The sequence below is a fragment of the Pecten maximus genome, chromosome 5, assembly GCF_902652985.1.
Source record: "Pecten maximus chromosome 5, xPecMax1.1, whole genome shotgun sequence".
Taxonomy (NCBI): Eukaryota; Metazoa; Mollusca; class Bivalvia; order Pectinida; family Pectinidae; genus Pecten; species Pecten maximus.
The window spans coordinates 39,978,306-40,004,897 of NC_047019.1; the positions used below are offsets into that span (position 1 = coordinate 39,978,306).

Consider the following 26,592-nt stretch of genomic DNA (forward strand, 5'->3'; position numbering starts at 1 on the left):
GGTGACTTAACTGTAGGCGGCTATCTATTGTATCCGATACTCCATGAGGTGACTTAACAAACGCATGCATGGTTCTGGGTTGGTGAACTTATAACAAAGTTTTTTCCGTTTTTCCATGTTCACAGAGCTATGAAAGTGTACACAAACGTCGGACCTGTCTCCATAGTTTTGGCACCAAATAGCTCGATACCTTTCGTGTATTGTCTTTTCCTTTTCCTAATTTTTGTGTGTAGAATTTTAGGGTCCCCAAAGGCACTAATTTGAATTTAAACAGGATTCTAGACTGTGATTTACCCCAGAGTCCGTGCAGTCTCGTATCCATGTAGATTTGTGTGTCGTTGGCTTAACTATTGAACTGAAGGCTATTACGACGACAAACCATTTGGGGTTGTGCTGAAAATTGTAATGCAAGTTTCTTTCTTCTTCTGTCATAAAGAGATGGTTCGTTTGCTTCTACACGCGTTTCACAGGTGTTGTTCGAAAAGTTCCAAGGACTAGAGGTAGCACCTGGTTATAGATTGGATCTGGCCTTTGCAAATAGGAGCTGTGCGCTGAACCGTAAACTATACAACCGTAATCCTATTTTGTTCTAAAAAGTGGTATGTAGGAACCACGGAACCAAATGATTTCCCATAGACGATAATGTTAACGTTTACCACTGTCCTGCTAAATTTACAACAAATGACATTTAATTACAAAATTAATGGTACAATACTATCTACTTATTTTCTTATAAGAAACATACACATTCATACATTATGAACAAACATATGGTATCTTATTTATGGACATTCATTATATGTACAGCTAGATCTATTTAAATAAGGTCCGCATCAACAGAAAGTACGCTTTACGAAACAACGAAATTGCGAATATACGAACAGTGTACCCACTTTTGGATTTACCATATACATGTTTACTTTCCGTACAATCTACGATCAAGGGCGCCTTCAGTTTCAGATTCCCCAATTTAAGCTGTCTTTTGTTATATTGGCTCTGGTATTCGCACTTTTTTAGTTTATCCAAACAGGAACGATATTTGATGCTGACAATAGTTTTAAAAGACATTCAAGAAGTTCTTAAAAGGTATGGAACAGCCAGGAATCTTCGAAGCAACTTGAATGGAAAATCCCTTATATATGAGTAAAACATTTGTTCATTTTTTGCAAGAAAATTTCACCACGAAGAGATTTTCATAAATTTGGTTTGGTTTGATTTTGTACTATTTAACGTCAAAACGCCAACCTCATGGAAGTATACTACAGAATGCCGTGATATTGACAGCAGGCAAACTGTCATTTGTTCGAAACTCCCGTATCTCTTGGCCAAAAAATGTCCTGAGATATACTATCCCACATTCAGTCGTCTGTTGTACCAGTCACTCCCTACATACAGCATAGCTATCAACTAATCTGTTTTCTATTTTTTAACCTGCATGTAACAGTGACCAAAAAGAATAGTGAAATAAAATATTATTTTATTTTACTGCTAAAACATCTGTAATTGGCCAAGAATTCAAAAACATTATTAATTTTGATTTTGCTTAACACCTGCTAAATTGAGTCATTTTTCAATTCAAAAATATTATGGCTCAATTATTCATGCTCAAAGCTGAAATGTGCACATGCATTTTTTGTCTAGAAGGTTAACGTTACATGTACGATGGAAATTTGATTGAACAACTTCATGTTATTACATGTACCTTTTTAAATCCTTCATTATGATTTTATATGTACATGTGCTCCATTTTCAAAATTTTACGCTTACCACACTTGAAACAAAAATAGGATTCTCATCATTATGTCAACATTGATGGCGCTATACTAAAAACACAAAGCAAAAGTACAACGTCTGGTGAGGCACGACACTTAATATATATGTTAATTTATTTAAATCAACTATGAAATTGGTGCCTGGTTCGTGGTTGTCATCAATAAGGCTAATGTAATACCAATGTCGTTTTATTATAGGTAGGTAAATAAAAGTATTAAAATGTGTATAGTTAAAGCATTTTGAAAAAAATGATACAAACATGATTCATCTAATGACTTTTGTTTATTGACAGGTGTACCAGCTGTTGTGTTTGGGGTTTGCTTGGCTGTGTGTACAATATAGAAAATCTCTAACACGTGGTGCCTCCAACTTAGATTTTATTCTTCTTCAACTAAACATCAAAACAACTTCCGGTGATGAACGGACACAAATTACGGAACAATAAACATACTAACATAAAAAGATGATATTGATTAATTCCGAATACACACTTGATGGTTGATAATATATATATATATACCATATACCGGGTATATAACATCCCCCCGCAAAACCAAAATTGGTCCCCAATTTTGAAATAGTTACCATCAAGTGAGTATTCTAATTTTACAAGAGTATTCAATTTAAAAAAATATATGAACATGTGCATGTTTTGTTTCATAAAAAGAGAACAGGACATATCGCAGTAGACAAAGGACCTTCCAAAACATAATTATTATATAGTTGTGTCAGAGTTAATGAATGCGAATACTCAAAATATAATTTGGTAAAAATGAGAAATTACTGCAGACCAAATTTACACACTAACCTCTTAGAATCACTTGAGCTGGCCAAACTACAAGTACACAATCACACTCTGATACATTGTCTGAACAATTTGTCAATTCTATCACTTTATATCTTATTATCACATGTTCTGGTAAAAATGAAAATAAAAGTTTTATATAGTCAAAGAACTTTTAACCATGCTTATACGAATCTCAGCTATTAGTACCAATGTAGTTTCAAGGATGGAGTAATTGAATTGGATATAAATATAAAGTTTTATAAGTAGCATTTATTAGTTAACATTTTATCAAGCTCAAGATTCAACAATACAAATTAAAATACATACATAAATGTCAGTCATCAATTTATAGTTTGTTCTGGCAATACTCAACTAACTGTTTACTATTACAGTATCATCATGTTGCGTCCTAATACCATGTGATTTAAAGTTATAGAGAAATTGACCATAATAAAACTTGCAATAATTACACAAAATATTCATTAACCCTCCAGCTTTATATCTATCCCTATCAGCCTTACCGTAGCTATACATGTATATGCGCTGAAAAATATCTCGGCATGGCCTTGTGGTTCATAAATAATCACAATATCAGAACATATATCAATTACCACCAAATACTACCAGCATGAAATCACCAAAGTTCCAAAAACATTACAATGTGCAATATAATACTACCCGAAATCCATGTAACAACATAATACAGTTGACATACTTATTGATTATATGCTCATCCTTTAAAAATGTTAACCAAATATGACATGTGATCCACAGTAATATCAGCAGAGATTTCGCTCTTGAAAATTATAGTATATTTCCGATATACATGTAATTTATCTGAGAAAAACATTCATTAACATTTAGAAAACAATGATGTTGTGCAATATAATACTGTATTGTCATGACTAGAGGGTAATAATAATGTTAAAACACTGACAAATCAAGAGCTAGATAAAAGGTAAAATATACTATTATGGAATACTGATGTATCAAAAAACAAATTTATAAGGTATATAATATTTAGTGTTTCAATTGCAATGTTATTGATAAAAACCCACTTATTTTAAAAATAATCAGTATGTTACAGTTAACTAAGATATCACAATTTTAAATGTTTAATGCACAAATTTTTTTTCAAATAAATCTTGACTGTGTGTCCAAAGGCATTATTCAATACACTGAAACCTGATCTGAAGTGATCATAGCTAAAAACTTTTTTCAAAGTCAACATGTTGAACTGGATGTTGATGTTATTATTAATTCAGATATCAGGAAAGTCACTATAAAACTCTAAATCTTCCTTGACAGTAGGCCTAGGACTCGACATCATCTTCAAAGGAAGGGTCACAGTGGGTACGAGAATGGCGGTCACATGCACACTCCTAGTATGTCACTGGAAAGTTACTTGACGAAACACATATAAACAACGTCGGTTCATGATCAACACATCAGAGATGTTGATCTTCATATATAGATACATATTAATGGATGTTGATAAATAAATGAAACTAAATGATACGTTTCATGTGTTCATCGTCACTGTTAGTGTAGATTGCCCGTCCAGATCATGGCGGAACTTCAGGTAGCCTGTGCAGTTGTACTAGTACCAGCACTTCTCCATTCGACGGATTTGTCCAATCATGTTGACGTTCTTACAGACACATGACGATGATTTCTTACAAAACTATATATGGGTGTGTCCCTAGGTCCTGGGATTTTGTGGATTTTACGAAGACAAAAAAATCAAAAATTCAAACAATTACATGACGATTGACGACACTTTCAAGTTTCAACAGACGAACCACGTGCCCCATCACCGACACATATTATTTACATTATCTACAATACGAACTCGTCAGCAACAGCTGACGGTTTCTGATGTCAGTCACATCGTCATCCGGGATTTGGATTCTCCACCATGTTGTGTTTGGGGTTTGCTTGGCTGTGTGTACAATATAGAAAATATCTAACACGTGGTGCCTCCAACTTAGATTTTATTCTTCTTCAACTAAACATCAAAACAACTTCCGGTGATGAACGGACACAAATTACGGAACAATAAACATACTAACATAAAAAGATGATATTGATTAATTCCGAATACACTCTTGATGGTTGATAATATATATATATATACCATATACCGGGTATATAACACAACATCCTCGCCGAATCTGCTTTCTTCAATCTGATTGATTCTCTATTGATTACGAGAGCTTTACTGAGGATGTAATTTTCAGTTATTGGAGTGAATGTCGTGCGATTTATCAATAGATTGCATTGTTCATAGCGAAATCGTCGTACATTACCAATTAAGCACTTCTCAGACATATTTACGATTCTGTTTTAGTCAGTCTGCTAGTACAGGATATTTCACTTTCGCTTTCAATATCGGTGTGTTCTATATTTCCCCACTTTTTAGAGAAGAAGGAAATATGTCGGCTTTGTTAAGGGCATCATATTTAACTAAGTTGTATAATTCATCAGTATTTTAGATTATGTTATGGGAGTGTACCTTTGTGACCAGTTACCTAACCAATCATCGTAAATAGAAAAAAAAAAAAAAAAATGAAGAAGTATAGATATATCCTACTTCTGTAACACTGACGATAGTAATTTAGAATATGTCGCATTTACGGTATTCTTTCTGAATCGATTACAATAACAATAACACAAAGTGTAATACAAATAATGATATGACGATATGACTCGCAAATTCAGTTTTCAGCAAACATAAAACGCAGCATTAGTATTTCTGTTTCAATAACGACCAAATAAACTTCCATGTTAATAAGTGATCATATTAAAGTATCCTCTGCATGTGTATTGCAAAACAAATACACATACAACTTTTGAAAAATAAAAAACTGGGGTGTGCTCTTTTCATAAACCGCTTCGCGGTTTATTCAGAGTAACACCCCAGTTTTTTGTGTTATTGCTCAATAACGTAAAAAAAAAATATTACAGTTAACCCTTAAATAATTCATATTCCTACCATGATCGTATCTACTTACATTTAACATGCTTGTCCATGCATTTTATCTTTTTTTTTTTTTTGCTCATCTGCAAACTTTCATTAACCTAATATTGCTATTGTTTTAATTCTAACTATACTTTTGTCCGGGTATATAAATACAAATCCATGACAGGCGGCTAGTTCCTCGTTATCTGATACTTCCGACGCTGAATCTTTCTCTTTTCCTGACGATAATTCACTGATAATAGTGACATCCTGTATTCAACAGTGACACATTTAGATCATTCTGTCCACGACCCTGAGGTTCTCCATACTAATTTCTCTTTCATCATATTCAGAAAGGATAGGAATGTTTTAAGTTATAGTACAATGTTATATTCTACCAACGACATACTTCCCTAACGCAGACTTGAATGGGGATTAAAGTTTCCATTGAAAACAAAACTTATCTTCTATGTGTACTTTATAAACCTGCTTGGCATCATACTAGTTCCGGCATCTGGACCAAGACATAAACACTCTCTTGATTTAGCATCTTTTATACACCACATGTTCTATTGACAGGCGACATTAACACTGATATAATTTTAACTAATGACAATGATCTTAGCATCCTTACCCAACCATATAATTTACCTGATCACCAGTCCAACAAGAGTAACTAATACAACGAAGTCCTTAATCGACTGATTTTACATTAGTGATACTTTTAGGACTGATTCATCCGATTTTGCTGAAGTTGGAAATATGCTTTCCGAACTGAAAATATATTTGAAAAAAGTGAATATTTTCTTTACCCTCTTTTCGATTCAACAAAAAAAAACCCCAACAAGACCACAAACATAACCGTGAACAAAAATGACAAACTATAGATGATCAGAAATCTAAGAAGGGAAATATAAACCTTAAAAATACATTACGGGAACATTTAATCAGAGTTAAATCACAACAGTCGGAAAGTAAGTAACATTCCCACAACTCACATGGAATCTTTCCCATAGCGCAAGTGAGTGGATACCTGTAGTTCCGACACACGGGACAGTAAGTGATTGGGTACCTGTAGTTCTGACACACGGGACAGTAAGTGATTGGATACCTGTAGTTCTGACACACGGGACAGTAAGTGATGGGATACCTGTAGTTCTGACACACGGGGCGGTAAGTGATGGGATACCTGTAGTTCTGACACACGGGACAGTAAGTGGTTCGATACCTGTAGTTCTGACAAACGGGACAGTAAGTGATTGGATACCTGTAGTTCTGACACATGGGACGGTAAGTGATTATATACCTGTAGTTCCGACACATGGGACGGTAAGTGATTGGGTACCTGTAGTTCTGACACACGGGACAGTAAGTGATGGGATACCTGTAGTTCTGACACATGGGACGGTAAGTGATTAGATACCTGTAGTTCTGACACACGGGACAGTAAGTGATTGGATACCTGTAGTTCTGACACACGGGACGGTAAGTGAGTGGATACCTGTAGTTCCGACACACGGGACAGTAAGTGATTGGGTACCTGTAGTTCTGACACACGGGACAGTAAGTGATTGGATACCTGTAGTTCTGACACACGGGACAGTAAGTGATGGGATACCTGTAGTTCTGACACACGGGGCGGTAAGTGATGGGATACCTGTAGTTCTGACACACGGGACAGTAAGTGATTGGATACCTGTTGTTCTGACACACGGGACAGTAAGTGATTGGATACCTGTAGTTCTGACACACGGGACAGTAAGTGGTTCGATACCTGTAGTTCTGACACACGGGACAGTAAGTGATTAGATACCTGTAGTTCCGACACATGGGACGGTAAGTGATTGGGTACCTGTAGTTCTGACACACGGGACAGTAAGTGATTGGATACCTGTAGTTCTGACACACGGGACGGTAAGTGATTGGATACCTGTAGTTCTGACACACGGGACGGTAAGTGATTAGATACCTGTTGTTCTGACACACGGGACAGTAAGTGATTGGATACCTGTAGTTCTGACACACGGGACAGTAAGTGGTTCGATACCTGTAGTTCTGACACACGGGACAGTAAGTGATTAGATACCTGTAGTTCCGACACATGGGACGGTAAGTGATTGGGTACCTGTAGTTCTGACACACGGGACAGTAAGTGATTGGATACCTGTAGTTCTGACACACGGGACGGTAAGTGATTGGATACCTGTAGTTCTGACACACGGGACGGTAAGTGATTAGATACCTGTAGTTCCAACACACGGGACGGTAAGTGATTGGATACCTGTAGTTCTGACACACGGGACGGGAAGATATTGGGTACCTGTAGTTCTGACACACGGGACAGTAAGTGATTGGATACCTGTAGTTCTGACACACGGGACAGTAAGTGATTAGATACCTGTAGTTCCGACACATGGGACGGGAAGATATTGGGTACCTGTAGTTCTGACACACGGGACGGTAAGTGATTGGATACCTGTAGTTCTGACACACGGGGCGGTAAGTGATGGGATACCTGTAGTTCTGACACACGGGACAGTAAGTGATTAGATACCGGTAGTTCCAACACACGGGACGGTAAGTGGTTGGATACCTGTAGTTCTGACACACGGGACAGTAAGTGGTTGGATACCTGTAGTTCTGACACATGGGACGGTAAGTGATTGGATACCTGTAGTTCTGACACACGGGGCAGTAAGTGGTTGGATACCTGTAGTTCTGACACACGGGACAGTAAGTGGTTGGATACCTGTAGTTCTGACACACGGGATAGTTTGTGATTAAATACATAGAGGTCACACAACGAGTGATTGTTGGATATGGAATTTATTTCTCGTGTCTTTTGTAACTTTAAAAAAATAACTTACTCGTGTGAAATGAATTCTATATCCAACAATCACAAGTCGTGTGACCTGTTTCTACCACAATAATATCGGCATACAGGCGCGTAGCGAGACCTAAATAGAAGTTGAAGCCCGGACGGACTGAAGGTCTGACGGAAGGAAGGACGTATGCTTTCCTACCTAACCAGGGGGAGAGCACGAGAGAGGGGCAGTATCCCCCATCTCGTTCGGGGTTTTCTGAGGGATATAATTGAGAAATTCAATAACATATTCAAAAAACATACCTTGAAAGCCATGGTTAATGTTTTGTGATATGTTGTAAATCTTGTAATGATAATATATTACGACAAATATGGTAACCACTGTGTATAAATCTAACAATGCCAACAATACCAGAGAGGACATTCATTCTCCGTCCATGGTTGATCTCCGGTATGTCAATGTTCCGCAGTCGCAGACGTAATATGCACACGTAGAAGAATCTCTAGACACCTGGAGACATTCGGATACATTTAAGGGTCCTTGATTGCAATAATAAGTCGGATACTGGCCATGTAGTTATATAATATAGATACCGATAAATAGGCCTTCTGATTGGTTAAAAACATTTCTATAACCAATCAGAATGCTTGTTCAAATTTACCGCGACTGACACAACATGGCTACTCAAGGGGAAAATCTGCTAAAGTTTTGTATCAGTATGCATAAAAAGTCCCGGGGCCGTCGATAGGGTGCTCGTATACATAAAGTAAGTGTATGTAATAGTTGTATTCGGTGATCTGATGAAGCGTACCTCTTGATTAACCCGTGGACTTCGTATTTAAAGCCATGTCCAATAGAGTCAAAGTGTGGTGACCCCGATACGTCAACTTGTCCGACTAAACAAAATCGAGGGGATTTTGAAGTTTCACGCCCGATTTCGTAAACTAATATCGAGAAATCGACAACATGTTATGGTTTATTTTAAAGATTGACCATTTATCTTCAATTTAAGTCCTACTTCGAAACAATCCACCGAATACAACCGAAGCTACGGTACTTAGAAATAAATACATCAGATTTCAAGCCTGGGGGAGTTCAGAACCTTTCTCATTTATATGTACTCTTATATGTTGTTATTTTATAAAACGAGTCAGGCACCTGTGACTCGACAAAATGATGTGGACGCCTGGGCGTACTGGCGTATGCCTGGCTACGCGCCGGTACGCATAATATTTGCATACGCGAAATTATACTTGGCCACGTTTCCCTTTGAAACAGGTCAAACGACTGAAAGTTAAAACGACACATGTTAAAGCTCGTGTCTTTTGTAACTTTTTAAAAACAACTTACTCGTGTGAAATAAATTCCATATCCAACAACCACTCGTTGTGTAACCTCTATTTCCGACACAAGACAGTAAGTGATTGGATACATGTAGTTCAGACACACGGGACAGTAAGTGATTAGATACATGTAGTTCAGAGGATAAAAAGAGAATGGTTTCATAGTTTGGGAGGGCTTAGGCAGAGAGACGGGCGGGAAGAGCTCGACTGGACACATGACTGTGTGTCCGGACAAACGAAGCTTTAGGGCCAGTCATGATATTTATTACATTTTTACCAGTGAAATATCAAAAAATATTCATTCTATAAAAGTGATATTTTTCAATCATATTTATCACTAGTGAAAAATATCACTTTTGCTGATTTGACCAATCAAATTACTGATTAGATAATACCAAAATAATTGACCAATCAGAGAGCCCGACATATATCTCATCACCTGGACAGGGGAAACTACATTTTTTGTTTACAAATTATCGCTGTAGGCCTAGTTAGCATATTAATAATCTCAGTTTTATCCAATTGGTAATGTTTCGTATTTCAATGATAAAAAATCAATAAAAAAAAACAAAATATGGGTTTGAAGATATTCGACAATATTAACTTGCTACTCCCTCTTTATATGGACTGGTACGATATTTTTATTGAACCAACTAATACAATCTGAATATACTCTTGGTAATAATAAGTTTCTAGTCTCGATGTCGCTGTCACTCCCCGTGATTCACTTTAAAATGTTTATAAAGACATAGAACATAATTATTATTCATTTCCAGCTCAAATGTCAACATCACGGACACATAAAAGTAAAATACACATTGCGAAGGGTTCATTGTATGAGAGCGTGCACAATCAATCAAAATGAAGTTAGACGACGCTTTGGTAAAGCTGGGCGAATTCGGATTGTATCAGAAGTACTTGTATTCCATGATATGTTGGACTTCACTTTTTTCCGGGATTTATGCTTTGATGTCCGTGATATTCCTCAATACGCCTGATCACAGGTATGTCAACTTATTAGACACTTTACACGATATCTACGTAAATTAATTAGACACTTTGTACGATATCTACGTCAACTTATTAGACACTTTACACGATATCTACGTCAATTAATTAGACACTTTACACGATATCTACGTCAACTTATTAGACACTTTACACGATATCCACGTCAATTAATTAGACACTTTACACGATATCTACGTCAATTAATTAGACACTTTACACGATATCTACGTAAATTAATTAGACACTTTACACGATATCTACGTTAATTAATTAGACACTTTGTACGATATCCACGTCAATTAATTAGACACTTTACACGATATCTACGTAAATTAATTAGACACTTTGCACGATATCTACGTCAATTAATGAGACAATTTACACGATATCTACGTAAATTAATAAGACAATTTACACGATATCTACGTCAATTAATTAGACACTTTGTACGATATCTACGTCAATTGATTAGACAATTCATGTACGGCATGTACGTCAATTAATAAGGTTATTATTTTGGCTCATTTTATCTTATTGAAGATTCAGAATATTAATACCGACACTGGTAAAGCCTACAATGATAATTACATTACATACACCATATTTCACAATGTATCAGGCATTTAAGCGTTTTCATAATTATATTTGGATTAATCTCCTTCACAAAATCATACTTTTAATTTTTGTTCTTATCCAGGTTGAGTAGAATTTTCCTTCTTTGTATAGCTTATTTAAGGATTGAATCTTGATTTGGTCGATTTCATGGGGTCATGAATTGAGTTGCTCTTGAGACAAATTCAACATGAACTGCTTCGCAGTTCATCAAATTTGTCTCAAGAGCAACTCAATTCATGACCCTATGAAATCGACCAAATCAAGATTCAATCCTTATATTTCAATTGTTTTTTTTTTCGAATAAAAAAGTCGGTCTAGATATTAATGTCTCGAAGATTGTGCAAGTCCATATACGGAAAAGCCCGAGGAGTTCCGGATTGTGCATGTCTAGTCGGTAGAGTAAAATAGTCCACAATATTAGGATTAAAAACAGCATTATTTTGTCAAAATAGAAGTATTTAGCATATCTAGTCTTTCTTAAAATACAAGAATACATTATCAATTTGATAATTTTAATAATTATTCCATGTTTAGAACAACAATGTAGAAAAAGTGAAATCGTTCCGCGGAAAGATTTTTACCATGTATTCATACGCACCGATCAGTGTTAATCTGGTCAAATTCATGAGCAAATGAAACAGACTAAGTTTGGTAGTTTCATTGAGTCCAACTTGAGTAGAAATTGAAATATGCAAGCTTGAACTATTTTATCTTATTCATTTTATGCCTGAACATCAAGAATACATTCTGGATGATGATGATGATGATGATGATGATGATGATGATGATGATGATGCCTTCATTTTTGTTATCATTTATTGATGACTGGCTAGTAAAACCTTATATCTAAAAATTCTAATTTTGACGTATCTACATTTTAATTTGTCACTGAGTAAGGTACATTTGTACAATGTGTTTTTCTTATGTAGTAATTTCACATCACCTATATACGAATCAAATGTCATTGATAGCCGCGTGTTTTGATGAGATAGCCTGCTGTGTATCTCATATCATAGCCTAAAAGGCCATAGCTATATGTCATATTTCTTGTTATATACATATGTAAATACAAACTACAAAATAAAATAGATAGTGTACTCGATATAATTATCAAGTTCATATCGCATTGATAGATATAACATGGACAACTATAACATTCAATTACAGTAAATGAACCCGATATGAAAGACTAGGACTTCATATAACAAATATCTGTAACAGGACTTATCTGTTATGTAAACTTCCTTTAGATACACTCACTGTGTACATTAGCTACTCTGTATGAAGCGGGCATCCTTTTGATTCACCATGAACCTGGATAAAAGTCTGGTCAAAATTGGAGAATTTGGATTTTACCAGAAATGTCTATATTGTTTAATATGCTTAAGCATATTCTTTAATGGGCTGTATGCGGTAATGTCGGTGATATTTCTCGATTCACCTGATCACAGGTCAGTATACTTAACAAACAGGTTTTTTAGAGTACGATATCACTGCCTAATAAATAATTTACTGTGATTTCCTCTGTTTTGTAATCTATTAATAATAAAAACTTTATCCACTTATCATTTATGTCTATTTCGTGATATACTCTCTTACTTCACACATCGTCAGTTTTTTGTTTGTTTTTGTTTTTGTTTTGTTTTTGTTTTGTTTTTTGTTTTTGTTTTTTTGTTTTTTTGCCGTTGGCAGATTATTGTTTTTAGACGAACATAACGTAAATCTTCATTTTGAAATTTTTTGTGTGGTTTTGATTGGACTTTTAAAGCATTTGTGAAGTTTTGAAAGGATAAGTACCGGGTAATTCATAATACATCAAACGAACTTTTATTTAGTTTGTGATTCTTTGTGATTGTGATGCATGCCTTAATTAACAGAGAATTAACAGATATAACCATGGTGTCGTTATGAGAAAAAATAATTAACGCTGCAAAATGATAGTGACCAGTAAGAGAAATGTAGACAACGTAACTTAACAAACTCGATGATAAACATATACATATGTCAAAGGATAAATCAAGTGGTCCATAGTACACGTGTCTTCCAATATGACGATCTAAGTGTAAAAGTTGTTTTTTTAAAGTAACCTGTCCAACCAATCTGTTTTATCCGGGATCTCACGTTTTCCGCCAACATTAGCATTTTTTGTTCCTCTATGTAGACCTTCTACAGTAATAATCTGTTGTGGTCTTGTGTTGATATCCACGAATGATGCCTGGGTCACTGAGGTAAACTTTCTGTCGGCCATCGCACTGAAATACCATACCTAGACACGACAGTGTGTCAGCCCACTCTGTTACATTATACTTCTAACGGAAATATCGTCACAGTAACACATTTAAAGTGATGGTCGCGATATTAATTGCAAAACTGAGCAAGGAACTTGAATTAATTACGAAAATGTATATAACTATCGTGTATTTGTCGTCAACCTATGACTTAGGTGATATATCTAACCGCACTAGTGAATATGTAGGCCACGTGTTATTTGCCGTTTTCTGTTTTTGTCAGCTTGCCTGACACAATTATATTTCTAAATGTTGGTGTATGGTTTGCAATACAGAGACGGTATAAAAAAGTAAACAAAAACTGTTCCTTTGTGGTAAAGAAGTAAGAGCTAAAAATATTACATTTCAGGCAACGTTCTGTCAAACGAAAACTCAGAAATCTTTTCAAGGGAACAAAAGGACAGCCAAGGTTTTGCTATCATAACCAGTTTTGGTTTTAGTATCAGAAACATTTAGCGCTATTCAACAAAACTTGAAAATGTCATAATGTATATGTATTGTCTTTGCTATCTATAGAACAATATCAAAGTAAATGAAGTGTAATTACATGTTACAGTAAAAATTGACAAGGAAAAAAGATTGTATCTCAAAGAACTGTAAATGCCCCTTATAGCATGCCCTTAACGTTCTCGTAATCATATAAAAATGACCAGTTTAAAAAACAACGAAGAATGCCGACACAACTATGAAACCATAATTCAACTTCAAACTGGATTAAACAGCACTGTAAACAAAAATATAGGTCTGTAAAGAGACCCCGAAAAATCACCATGGTAATAAAACTAGGTGCTTCGGGAGAGTAAGCGTCTTCCTTATCGACGAAAACTGCCTGACGAATCTAGGTCACGACGACAGCTGCCTGACAAATCTAGTTCACGACAAAACATGTCTGACAAATCTAGGTCAAATTCGGGATAAGTCACAACATCAAATGACAGTTAGAGTGGTGATAATGGAATTATTAGACATGAAAGAAAGCACACATTCCCATATACATCCACACCCCAAGCGTGCATCTCGCACTTGTGACGTCACCCTTAAATGACTATAGTTGTTGATAGCACGCTAGACCGTGTCATTGTTACATTAAAACTAGACCAATGATGGTTTGCAGGTCTATTCCAATATTTGCCATCTTTTTTTATGCAGATGTAAAATTCCTGGTCTTGAGAATGACACATACGATATACACAGTACGTATCAGCAAAAACTTGTCAACAACTACATACCTCCCCCATCGGGTGATGACACACACGACTACGATCAGTGCCATCTGTACTCGTTTGATTACAATGATGTCAAGTTCGACAACTCCAGCAGACCAATCAATGCTTCAATTGTTGAATGTAGTGAGTGGGTGTACAGTGACTCCGTATTTAAGGAAACATTTACCTCGAAGGTATTTATCATGATCTCGCCTTTTTATGTTTTTGTCTACATATGTAGAACCCAACAAATCAAATAAATGTTCAAGACTATTGTGCAAAGTGTTCTAAAAATGGTGTGTTAGTGCATTGGAGTATTGAAATGACACCAATTGATTTTTCATGTTTTATATATCACATAATGTTACCATATTCATTACTATTTGATTTAAAAACATATTGCAATATTCATATAAGGGAAATTCTGGAAGCTCTGGATGCAATATATCTATTTTATATGACAGTTCAACATAGTATGTGGTGAAAAACATCTAACGTCGCTGATCAAGTCGCTCTTCTTCGCTGGGAAGCTCGTCGGCGCCATTGTTTTCGGCAATCTCTCAGATGCGTGAGTAGACATTGTTATCGGTGAGAGTAAACTCTATCATAGCTACATAAGAGACACACCATTTCTTACAAAGAAAACAAACAATGAAATGGATCGTGTGTAAGTAGATCTTATAAATCAATCTTATTTGAAGCAGAACTCTTGAAAGGATAAATGATGAAAAAACGTATTAGTAAGTAGCAGGATTTCACGCACATATCGTTGATTTTTCTCTCTCTCACCAGACTTGGAAGGAGACTTACGTTTAATACTTCGCTGATGATGATGGTTGCCCTGACGTTCGGAATGTCTTGGTCCTCCTCCTATTTGGTATACGCTATCATCATGACGGCCATTGGTGCTACTACACAAGGAGTATTCCCCGTTGGATTTGTCCTCGGTGTGTATTGTATACAGTATGGACAAACCCCATGTTCATGTAAAAGACACAGTCACATAATGTATTGCACAACTCTACTCAGCTTTAAGGCCGACATAAGCACCGAAAAAAAGAAACATTTATCACTTTGGAATGGATATCTCAGTTCATGAATGTCATAGTTTATTCATTACCAAACATGAATTAGTTTGATATTATACACAACACCAAGGAATCAAAACACGTGCATGCTTATTTTGTTTTAAAATGTCTATCAATCACGGAAATACTTCGATTAATGAATCATTTGATATTATTATTGTATGTTTTCAGGTGTTGAGTTAGTTGGCCCATCCAAGAGAAAGTATGCTGGAATAGTTATAGAATATTTCTTTTCGCTGGGTTTGATGTTTCTGGCTGGTATCAGCTACTTCGCCAGACATTGGTACTACATCAACATTATATGTTCAGCCCCAGCTATCCTCTTTGTTTTTTACTGGTGGTAGGTTATTTACATACTCAGCCGGTTTCATTGTTTTCATATTATTTGATACGCCAAAAGCACTTTCACTTTCAAATACAATGTATTTTGTTTGCGTTCAAAATTCAGTTCTTTGTTTTATCTGTCAAAGTTAATTACTGTTTGATATAAGCTGCCTTGCATGTGTTAAGGGTTTTATCACGATTACCGTTCATTTTAAGGTTGATTCCCGAATCACCACGATGGTTGATAAGTAAACAAAGATACGAGGAGGCCAACACAATTCTCCAGAAGGCAGCAAAGGTCAATAAAGTTGTAATCGAAAAGAATCTCTTCGAGAAGGAAATTGAGAGTTCGACGCCCGAACCGACCGGAAGGGTGTGGCAGCTGTTCTCCACACGGGTCATGTTACTGCGGACACTCGTCATACTATTTAACTGGCAAGTCGTACTTGAATAAGTTAGCACATATTGATATGGTCATGCCATATGACTTAATAAATGACACGCATGTTGATATAGATTTTTGAATTAATGAAGTACTAAACTATAGATAACTTAACTACATACATTTGTTCATAACTCAATAAATGCTCTCAGTGATGACAGGGTAAGACTACATACAGTTGTTAATCACTCTATAAATACCACCATTGATGGCAGGGTAAAGCTACGCACAGTTGGTAAAGCTCGAAAAGTTTAAAACGGTGTACATCAACACATGTAGAAAATTTACGTAAATGCAGATCAGATACTCATAGCGTTTGACCAATTTGTTAATAAGGAAAATAAAATGAAGTTGAAAATAAAATGTTAGTGCAAATTACATCGTAATTATAGAATATAATGGGATTGTTACATTGATATTATTTGGAGGAATGAACACTTCATTACAAAGCATATTGGAGTATCATGTGAAATATTTGAATACATTTCATCAAATAGGATTGTAATTTATTTTGATGTTTCATACACTAGATCTGTTTATATCATTTAGGTTAAACATAAACATTGATTGGCAATCAGATGACCCATGGGAAAATACTTCAATCCATGATTGGGTCTTGTTTATGTTGTTATATTCATAAACAAGACAAACGTTACTTAAGCTTCACTACAAACATCTTTTCAGATTTTAATAATTTCCGTCGATGTTCATTTATTTCGTCAATCATAAATATAATAATTTTTTTCTTTGTTTTCATGGTAAATACTCAAATGTGATTGGTCGAAAAATTCTTTTCATTCTTCTATGAAAGAAATTCCGAGAATGGCGCGAAAAATGTGACGTCACAATACGACAATTGACGTTGCGTATTGATTTGAGAAAAAAATCCTATTTAAAACCAGTAAAATTGTACATAAAATATGTTTTAAATTAGAAAATCATTTTCAAAAATTAATTATAAGCGTTGATGTCAATTATTTTTTAGTTTCATCGGGGTTTGAAACAAATTTTGTTTGCAAACTTCTGTAAGAATCCGCTACGCGGATTCATACAGTTTAGAAACAAAATTTGTTTCATACCCCGATGAAAAAAAAAAAAAAAAAATGACATCAATGCTTAAATAATTTTGAATAATTCCCGTATATATTATATATTAAATGAAATAAAAAAAAAAAAAAAATGAAATCTGCAAGCAAACTAGGAAAAGAGATTAACCTTACATATCTTTAAGCCAAGATTCGATTGATATCTCCTCAAGGAGGCTGATATATATTTAAAGAGAAAGAGCTGAAGTATTACAACCGCAGTTTTATATTTATCCGTGTGTGTGATATCGTTCTCCTTACAGGTGTATCGTGAGCATGATTTACTACGGACTGTCTCTTAATGCTGGGAACTTGGGAGGAAACTTTTACCTGAACATGTTTTTATCAGGATTGGTTGAAGTTCCGGCAAATACCATGGTCCTTCTTTTTATCGATCGGGTTGGCCGAAAGAAAATGTACTGTCTGAGTATGATACTCGGAGGGTGTGCATGTGCGTCGACTATATTTCCGATTTTATATGGTGAAATAGGTAGGTTGTACACGAACCTCGCTTAAATATGTCTTTTACATGGTATTAAGTTTTCCGTAATATAAATAAATACATTGATAATTATATACATGCATGTGTATACTTGTTTCATAACATTTCTGCTCAGTATGACGTTCAGTAGGAAGCAGAACAGTCGTTTAGATGATATCTCAGCAGATATGAATTATCTAAATAATCTACTGCAAACATGAAAGGTAGCCTAGTTGGAATCGGTTATTACATGTTATTAAAAATACCTACAGTAAATAGTGAGTTAATGTTCTTTCAGAAAATCAGTCTATCATCACAGCGCTTGCCATGATTGGTAAGTTTGGGGCGACTGCCTCATTCAACACGATCTACTTTTATTCGGCTGAGTTATATCCTACTGTTGTAAGAAATGCAGGAATGGGTGCGAGTTCCTGTGCAGCGAGAATCGGAGGAATTGTGGCACCATACATAGCAGACTCAGTAAGTAATATACAATAACTTAAGTTTGCTTTAATTCATTTCCTTCAGAGCATTAACTTTTAAGTGTTTTGTTGACTTTAAGAGACAAATAAGAGTACCGCGGTGGGAACAATGTACACTCTTTGGACGCAAATTTTGTATTGTATCGAAATGCATAAAAACGTATAACCAGAAATGTTGCTTCCATAACCATGTGTGATTGTAACACATCCTACAAAGTAAAAATGGCATAGAGATCTTTTCAAAATAATATCCAAAGAGCAAAAATCTTTTAATAATTTCTGACAACAAAAATTATCAAATTACACATATATTCAAACAACGCAATGTTAACATTGATTTGTATAGTCATCAACGCACTCGTACATATGAAAACTCCGTCAAATGGAGCACACACATACCTTCAATTGTACCGATAATTAAGTATTTGGATCAGTTAATTAGTGCTTCATGAATGTTTACAATCATGTTTAAATATTGGATAGTAATCATAGCTTTTTGAAAATAAAAAACGTTTAAAATACTCAAGACTATTCATTAATCCTATTAACACATAAATCATTGTAGAAATTTATAAGTAAGAAGCGTTTCTGTATTGACAAATATATCCTATACACCATTATAGTCATTTCGCTAGAATTTTTGTTCACAAAATGTGAAACATGATACTACTGTGTCGCTCTCATGTCCATGTTAAGTGTAGAAATATCTTTGATATCAGTTTAAGTTAAAACAAACGATTCAAATACACAACTAGGCATATGTTAGAGAGAGAATATTACATTGTGATAAGAGACAAATTAACATGTATATTAGAGTAAATACATTTTCAGAAATGATAAATCAGGATTCGTATGTTAATTCAGATTGTCACTACTACATGTCATGTTTCTTTATAAATTCTATTGTGACCCCAGTCAGCGTTGATAGGCGGCATGGTGGGCAAAGTATTCCCGTTGGGAGTGTTCGGATTGGTCTCTATAATCGCTGGATTGTCGTCCTTGTATTTACCGGAAACGTTAAACAGAAAATTACCGGAAACTATCGAAGACGGAAAACAGTTTGGAAAGTATGTTTCTTCTTTGTATTGTTTGGATAATAAGGCAGTGATTTATCACAGAACTTTTATACATTTTCAGTTTAAATGATATAAATATAAAGATGATTAGGATATTATGAAGCTTGTTCTTCACATTTTAACAACAATTTAAAATCCTGATCGAATCACTTCTAGTAAAACTAACTTTACCGAATTTCCTGAAATTGTAACACTCCTCAGTTTGTACCTTCCTTCTTATCTCAAGGAATACACCCACTCAGGTTTCGAAGTAAAGGAGAAATGAGAGTTTTGCTAATCAATTGATTAGGCTAATAACCAGTTGAACAAGTGGGCCCTGGTTTATGTGTATGAATGAGCATGTCCAATCACAAGGTGAAGAGGAGTTCTGTTGCTATGATTGGTCTTTAGTGAGGCAGCATTATATAATGATACTGGGTAAATCCGTGTGTTTTTTTGTATTTTTACATCGAGAACATTATTACCATTCTTGGTTAATATGTTTGTCTATTTCAGGTCTGCCACCCTCTCTCACGAGAAATATGAAATCAAGGAAAACCTGGAAGACAAGCCGCCAGCTTATGACAACAATGGCTATATCCTAGATAAGGAAATGACCAAACTTTGACAGTTCGCGTTAATATCTTCCGTCAGACTTACTGATAAGAGTGAATGTAACACTATGGTTAAAATCATATATTCGGATGTGTTTTATTTACTTTTGAAGGGTACTGGTTCGATATTTCGTGACTAACAATATTAAACCTTGAATTTCGTTACAATGACTGGAATCTTGCTGATATTCTAGTAAAATAGGTTAAATGCAAGTAAGATACATAGTCTAAGATACAAAATAAAAAAAAATAAATAAAAAACAACCTTGGTAGTATTAGATATAGAAAAGTTAACAACACAGCACTATTAGTGGTGGTAACAGCCGCTGTAGTGTGGTAGTGGTTAGCTGTAGTGGTAATGACAAAAATGGCAGTGTGGTAGTGGCTCGCTGTAGTGGTAATGACAACAATGGCAGTGTGGTAGTGGCTCGCTGTAGTGGTAATGACAACAATGGCAGTGTGGTAGTGGCTCGCTGTAGTGGTAATGACAACAATGGCAGTGTGGTAGTGGCTCGCTGTAGTGGTAATGACAACAATGGCAGTGTGGTAGTGGCTCGCTGTAGTGGTAATGACAACAATGGAAGTGTGGTAGTTGTTCGCTGTAGTGGTAATGACAACAACAGCGGCAGTGTGGTAGTTGTTCGCTGTAGTGGCAATGTGGTTCGCTGTAGTGGTAATGTGGTTCGCTGTAGTGGCAATGACAACAACGGCAGTGTGGTAGTGATTCAATGTAGTGGCAATGTGGTTCGCTGTAGTGGTAATGACAACAGCGGCAATGTGGTAGTTGTTCGCTGTAGTGGTAATGACAACAACAGCGGCAGTGTGGTAGTTGTTCGCTGTAGTGGCAATGTGGTTCGCTGTAGTGGTAATGTGGTTCGCTGTAGTGGCAATGACAACAACGGCAGTGTGGTAGTGATTCAATGTAGTGGCAATGTGGTTCGCTGTAGTGGTAATGACAACAGCGGCAATGTGGTAGTTGTTCGCTGTAGTGGTAATGACAACAACAGCGGCAGTGTGGTAGTTGTTCGCTGTAGTGGCAATGTGGTTCGCTGTAGTGGTAATGTGGTTCGCTGTAGTGGCAATGACAACAACGGCAGTGTGGTAGTGATTCACTGTAGTGGCAATGTGGTTCGCTGTAGTGGTAATGGCAACAGCGGCAATGTGGTAGAGGTTCGCTGTAGTGGAAATGACAACAGCGACAGTGTTGCTTCGTGATAGTGCAGTTGGTCTAGTCAATGATAATTCTAAGAAAAAATACACTCCTACTATATTGGTGTAATCCTGTTTAAAAAAGTCACTGGAATTAAAATTTGCTGTGATGTGAAGCCTATCTTTATTTCTAAAGCTGTGAAGTATACCATTCGTTATTATATTCTGCTTCATGATTACTCTGTATTACTACTTATCCGACTTCTGTACAGATATTAGGACAAGGGAGATAACTCGCACTTATAAATATGCATGACATAATGACATCGCAGCGAAAAAAATATATTTCCAGAATGACTGTCTCCAAGCCGCGAGCAGTTTGGAAGCTGAAGTGAGTATATAAACATTTACAGTATATTTGGGCTTAAGAATAATGAAAATCAGAGTTTGCAATGAAGATGATGTAAAGATGGATACGTTGTAACTGGTGATAGTGGCATGTTTTTATGAAACACAGAAATTGCCGAGATAATCGTTCAATTAGATAGAATATGAATTTCTAGGTACTTACGGTTTCCTTCGAAGAATATAATGCGAAATCGGTAAAACGAGAACTTGCGGCTTTGGAGTCAACGGCAGAATTTATCAAATAGTTGGGGCAATAATTCTTAAAAGAAAACAAAACGCACAGCTGTTTTTCTTTATCCCGATATCAATACCACACTAAACTATTTACATGACAGGTTTGAGGCCGTTTATACTGATAAGGTATCTAATAATTTGATAATCGTTTGCACGTACGTCACTTTTTTTCTGTTTGCAAAAGAGAACTAGGCTTACTTAATAACCGGGTATCCTTACTGACATAGTGTCTGGTTTTGTCTAAAGGTGAAATAACTAGACTTACTTGATAACCAGGTAACCTTACCGGCTTAATTTCTCCACTATTTCGGCTGTCAAAGTTTCTCTGAGAGACAATTTTAGCACAAACTGACGATGCCCTAAATTGTTTTTAATTATATATATATATATATATATATAAATGTCTTTAGTAAGATTTATTTGGGGTTTTTGGATAGCAGAAAAAAAGTTTATTTTGACAATATTATATATTTGTGTTGCTTTGATACATTATACTCATGCGGTGCCTCTGCTGGGCATCTTCTGTAGTTATACATGGTGGCAAACGCATTCGCTTGCACAAAAAAAAAATATCAACTGGTGACCCAGATACATAGCATATATACTTACGAGGGCTGATTGATGTGTTGTGAGCCTTGTATTGAAGGTGGTGATCAGGGAGGTTCCTACAATTCTAGGGCCATGTAAGTTTATCGACGAGGTAGCACTCTAAAGTAAACAAGACAAGTGGCTTTTGAAATATTGACAAAATCGGTGAAAGAAAGGTTTAACACCTACGTGATATCCGTAATGATATTGTAGCAACACTAGGCAAAGATTTCCCTTCATATGCTACAAAGAAAATGTGAGTGGCGGAATTTAAACGCGGCAAACAGCCTTGAGGATGACCCCCGTCCTGGAATGTCTTTAAATGTTGCAACCCCGAAAATGGTCAATAAAGATAAGTCACAGAAAGATATATAGCCATTAGAGTTGGCGTTTCACAGGAAAGAGTACATTCCATTCTGACCGAGGATCTTTCAATGAGAAAGCTTTCGGCCCGATGAGTACAAAGGCTTCTGGCAATTGATCAGAAGCACACCAGGCGAACATTTTTGCGTGTTTATCTTAACCTGTTTGAGGAAAATCCTGCCAACTTTCTTCAGAGATCTGTCACTATGAATGAAACATGGGTCTATCATTTAACTCCAGAGGCCAAACAACAATCGAAACAATGGAAGCACCCTGGCACTTCCCCGCCAAAGAAGGCAATGACAGTCCCATTAGCTGGGAAGGTTATGGCCGCGGTTTTCTGGCATGCAGATGGTTTTCTGCTGATAGACTAACTCCAAAAGGGACAGACAATCAATGCCACATACTATATTCCACCTCTGAGACAGTTACAGGAAAATACTAAAATTAAGCGCCGCGGAAAACTCACTAAAAGTGTGCTATTCCATCAGGTCAATTGTCCTGTTCACAAGTCTGTCATTAAAATTGATTGAGCATCCGCCTTATTCATCTGATTTCGCTCTATCAGACTTTCATCTTTTTCCAAAACTAAAAACAGCCATTTCAGGCACCCACTTACAGTCCGAGGATACATGCAGTAGATGACTTTCTGAACAGCCAAGGAGTTCTATTGAAGTGGCATCGAGGCCCTTAAAAACCGCTGGCAAAAGTGTATAGATACTGAGGGGAATTATGTTGAAAAAATAATACATTATGTCCGGCAAAATTCAAATCCTTCAATAAGTCGGAGCAGGCAGTAGATGCAATGGCCAACGATAATAACCAAACGTCTTTGTCAGAGTTGTTAAATGAATAAATGAATCATACAAAAAAGAAAAAAAAAACTACTGTACCATCTGTATTACGGACCTCAGGATTGATCTAAGGCTGTTGTGTTGCTCTCTATTTTTCGGCATAGCCGTCTAATTTTGTTTTGGCCCCGGATATGACGCGACAGGTGGCGTTCTGGTCAAGATGAAGTATGTGATTGGTCAATGTAGCGGTCAATGCAAAATGCAGATATGCAGTTAAAAACGAAACAAAGTTAAAGGGACCTCACGGTAAACCAATATTTATTTTGTATTTTTTTATCATATTATTAGGTATATCTTTAAAAAATAACCTTCTGAACAATGACCATTCGAATTTGATGATGTATATATACATAAAAACATCAATTATTAAAAGGTTATCACTCTGAATATGCAAATGTTGTGACATATACGGAAACAAAAATGGCTTCCAATGTGAATCGACTGCGGTTGAAAACTATAACAGCTTCCGCAATGAAGAGAATAATAGGAAAATGGGGGTCAAACACAATCCTAGAATTAAACTTGGGAAGCAGTACAATAGATTGTAACAGTTCAAACATGAAAACAGCAGTAATACGGACGCCGCTCGTATTCTGCTTGATTGTTTGATAGTAGGTCATGATAATTTCGGTAATATTTACACAAATACAGTCTGTACCAGTACATCGCTACTGTCACTATACTATATGAACAGTGTTTACACTTATTTACACATAAATATGTGTGCCGTAATATTTACAGAACGTGTTATTTAACATTTAAACCACTGTGTATAATATCGTTATCCAACTAACCCAGATGGAATATAGATATCGCCTTGTAAACTATCGTGTGTTTGTGTTGCCACGATTTCAAAACAGTCACGTAATGATCTAAAAATAATTTCCGCGCTAAATTTAGAGGGAGATTCCCAACTAAATCGAGTGGTCAAGCTGGACATAGGGATTGACTGTGAACATTGGAACAGCACAGAAACATAACTGGAAAGGAACAAAACGCGTACATTCAGTGAAAATTGCAACGTTTTTACCGTGATGTCCCTTTTAAATTGAATGCAAGCTGAATAAGTGGATGCATCTATTCAAATGACACATTTGTAGTCTTATTATCACCAAAAATGATTCAAACTGATATAATTTTGTTATCCGTGCTGAAACTGCGCATTTATTAATTACATCGTAGTTCGTTAATTCATTTCACCAGTAGTTTTACATTATAACCACCAGCATTAAAACTATGCCGTTTATCTTTATTAAAGATATTTCTTGTTATAATTATTTTGTTTTCGCACTGGTACCTCATTTAACCCCCTCATGATTTTCAGTATTATCCCGGATTTTCAATAGTATCCCGGATTTTCAGAAGTAGCCCGGATATTTTCATATTGTGTATCATTTACTTAAATGGCCATTTGAATTCACAATAATACAATTGGTAATGATCAATCTAAACATCATTTGCAGTCGTAATGATTGTAATGGCATACAACGTCTTAGTCAAGAGTTTTGATATTCGTTTGTTTGGAAATGAGATATTTACTGAGTGATATGTTTTTTTTCTCCTATGTATTAATATATCTGACGCTATGTTCGTCAAGTGTATAGCTTTATAACTTGGTATTTGTCATTATAATGCTTTATCGGTTACGTAGACATTATATTTACACGCAATGTATTATCCGTTGTAAACTTCACGCTCGGTTGTATGCTTTATTTCCTATATAATTTAAAAACTTTATTAGCTGGTGTGCCTGTCTGGTTTGTGTAATGACATATTGATATTGAGTGATCGAATCTTTAGGATTTTGTATATCGGCCCATAAGTGAAAACAACAACATGACTATACATACATTTTCAACAGTATAATTACGTCAAAAAAGGAGAGTGATTAATATGATATTGTAAGCTCATTCTAAAAAAACACGTGCATCTCAATAATTTAACAAAATAATATTCAACTTTTTAACTTTTCTGTTCTCTTTCTAATTTGAAAACACTTTGTAATAAAAATTCCTAGTATATTTTTGATGAACATCAGAGTAAAAGTCTTATTTAAGATAAACACTTTTTATAAACATTATCAATAGGTTTAATAACAACGTAGATACAATTGTAAAAATAAAATTATCAACTTAATATTGATATACTACTCCTCGTGCTGTACCATTAATCCAGATTTCTTGCTGATACACATCCTTAATTCTATTTTCTATCACGCTATAAGTACAGCAAATGTATAGCAATCAACTGTTGATCTAATTTATTTTTAATGCTAATTATCCATCCGTTATTCGACTTAATTCTATGTTCCAGACATGCTTTGAATACACAATTTGAAGTACGTGTCAGTTTTTGCCAAAACGTTATTTTATTAGTTTCCTGGTTATATACAATTGTAATCTGTCCAACTCCAAATGCAAAGCAACATGACACATAGATTTATTGACTCCAAGTTAACTTATACATATTTGTTTTTTGTTTTTGTTTGCACTCAGAGCCAAGAGGTTATGACTATCAGTAAATCCAAAATAGCCAAAGTGTATAGTGATCTGGACCCTTTACAATTCTTACAATTTATACAATACACTACATGTTTCATACTTCATTGCTTACTTT

The 26,592-nt window shown here is 35.5% G+C and overlaps 1 protein-coding gene across 1 annotated transcript; it reads left to right on the forward strand.

The window, feature by feature from the left end:
* Positions 1 to 10,602: 10,602 nt before the first annotated feature.
* LOC117328459 (organic cation transporter protein-like) lies at positions 10,603 to 20,675 on the forward strand. The gene is made up of 10 exons (XM_033885991.1): positions 10,603 to 10,694; positions 14,754 to 15,003; positions 15,274 to 15,377; positions 15,602 to 15,756; positions 16,069 to 16,237; positions 16,438 to 16,656; positions 18,000 to 18,238; positions 18,528 to 18,709; positions 19,627 to 19,778; positions 20,283 to 20,675. Exons 1-10 carry the CDS (start codon positions 10,618 to 10,620, stop codon positions 20,392 to 20,394), a joined length of 1,659 nt encoding a protein of 552 aa, XP_033741882.1. The 5' UTR covers positions 10,603 to 10,617; the 3' UTR covers positions 20,395 to 20,675.
* The last annotated feature ends 5,917 nt before the right edge of the window (positions 20,676 to 26,592 follow it).

Excerpts from the sequence above, each read along its gene's own strand:
- LOC117328459 (XM_033885991.1), top strand. The coding sequence starts at position 10,618 with ATGATATGTTGGACTTCACTTTTTTCCGGGATTTATGCTTTGATGTCC. Across the intron at positions 10,695-14,753 it reads CTCAATACGCCTGATCACAG|ATGTAAAATTCCTGGTCTTG; the intron begins GTATGTCAACTT and ends TTTTTTATGCAG. Across the intron at positions 18,239-18,527 it reads GATTTTATATGGTGAAATAG|AAAATCAGTCTATCATCACA; the intron begins GTAGGTTGTACA and ends ATGTTCTTTCAG.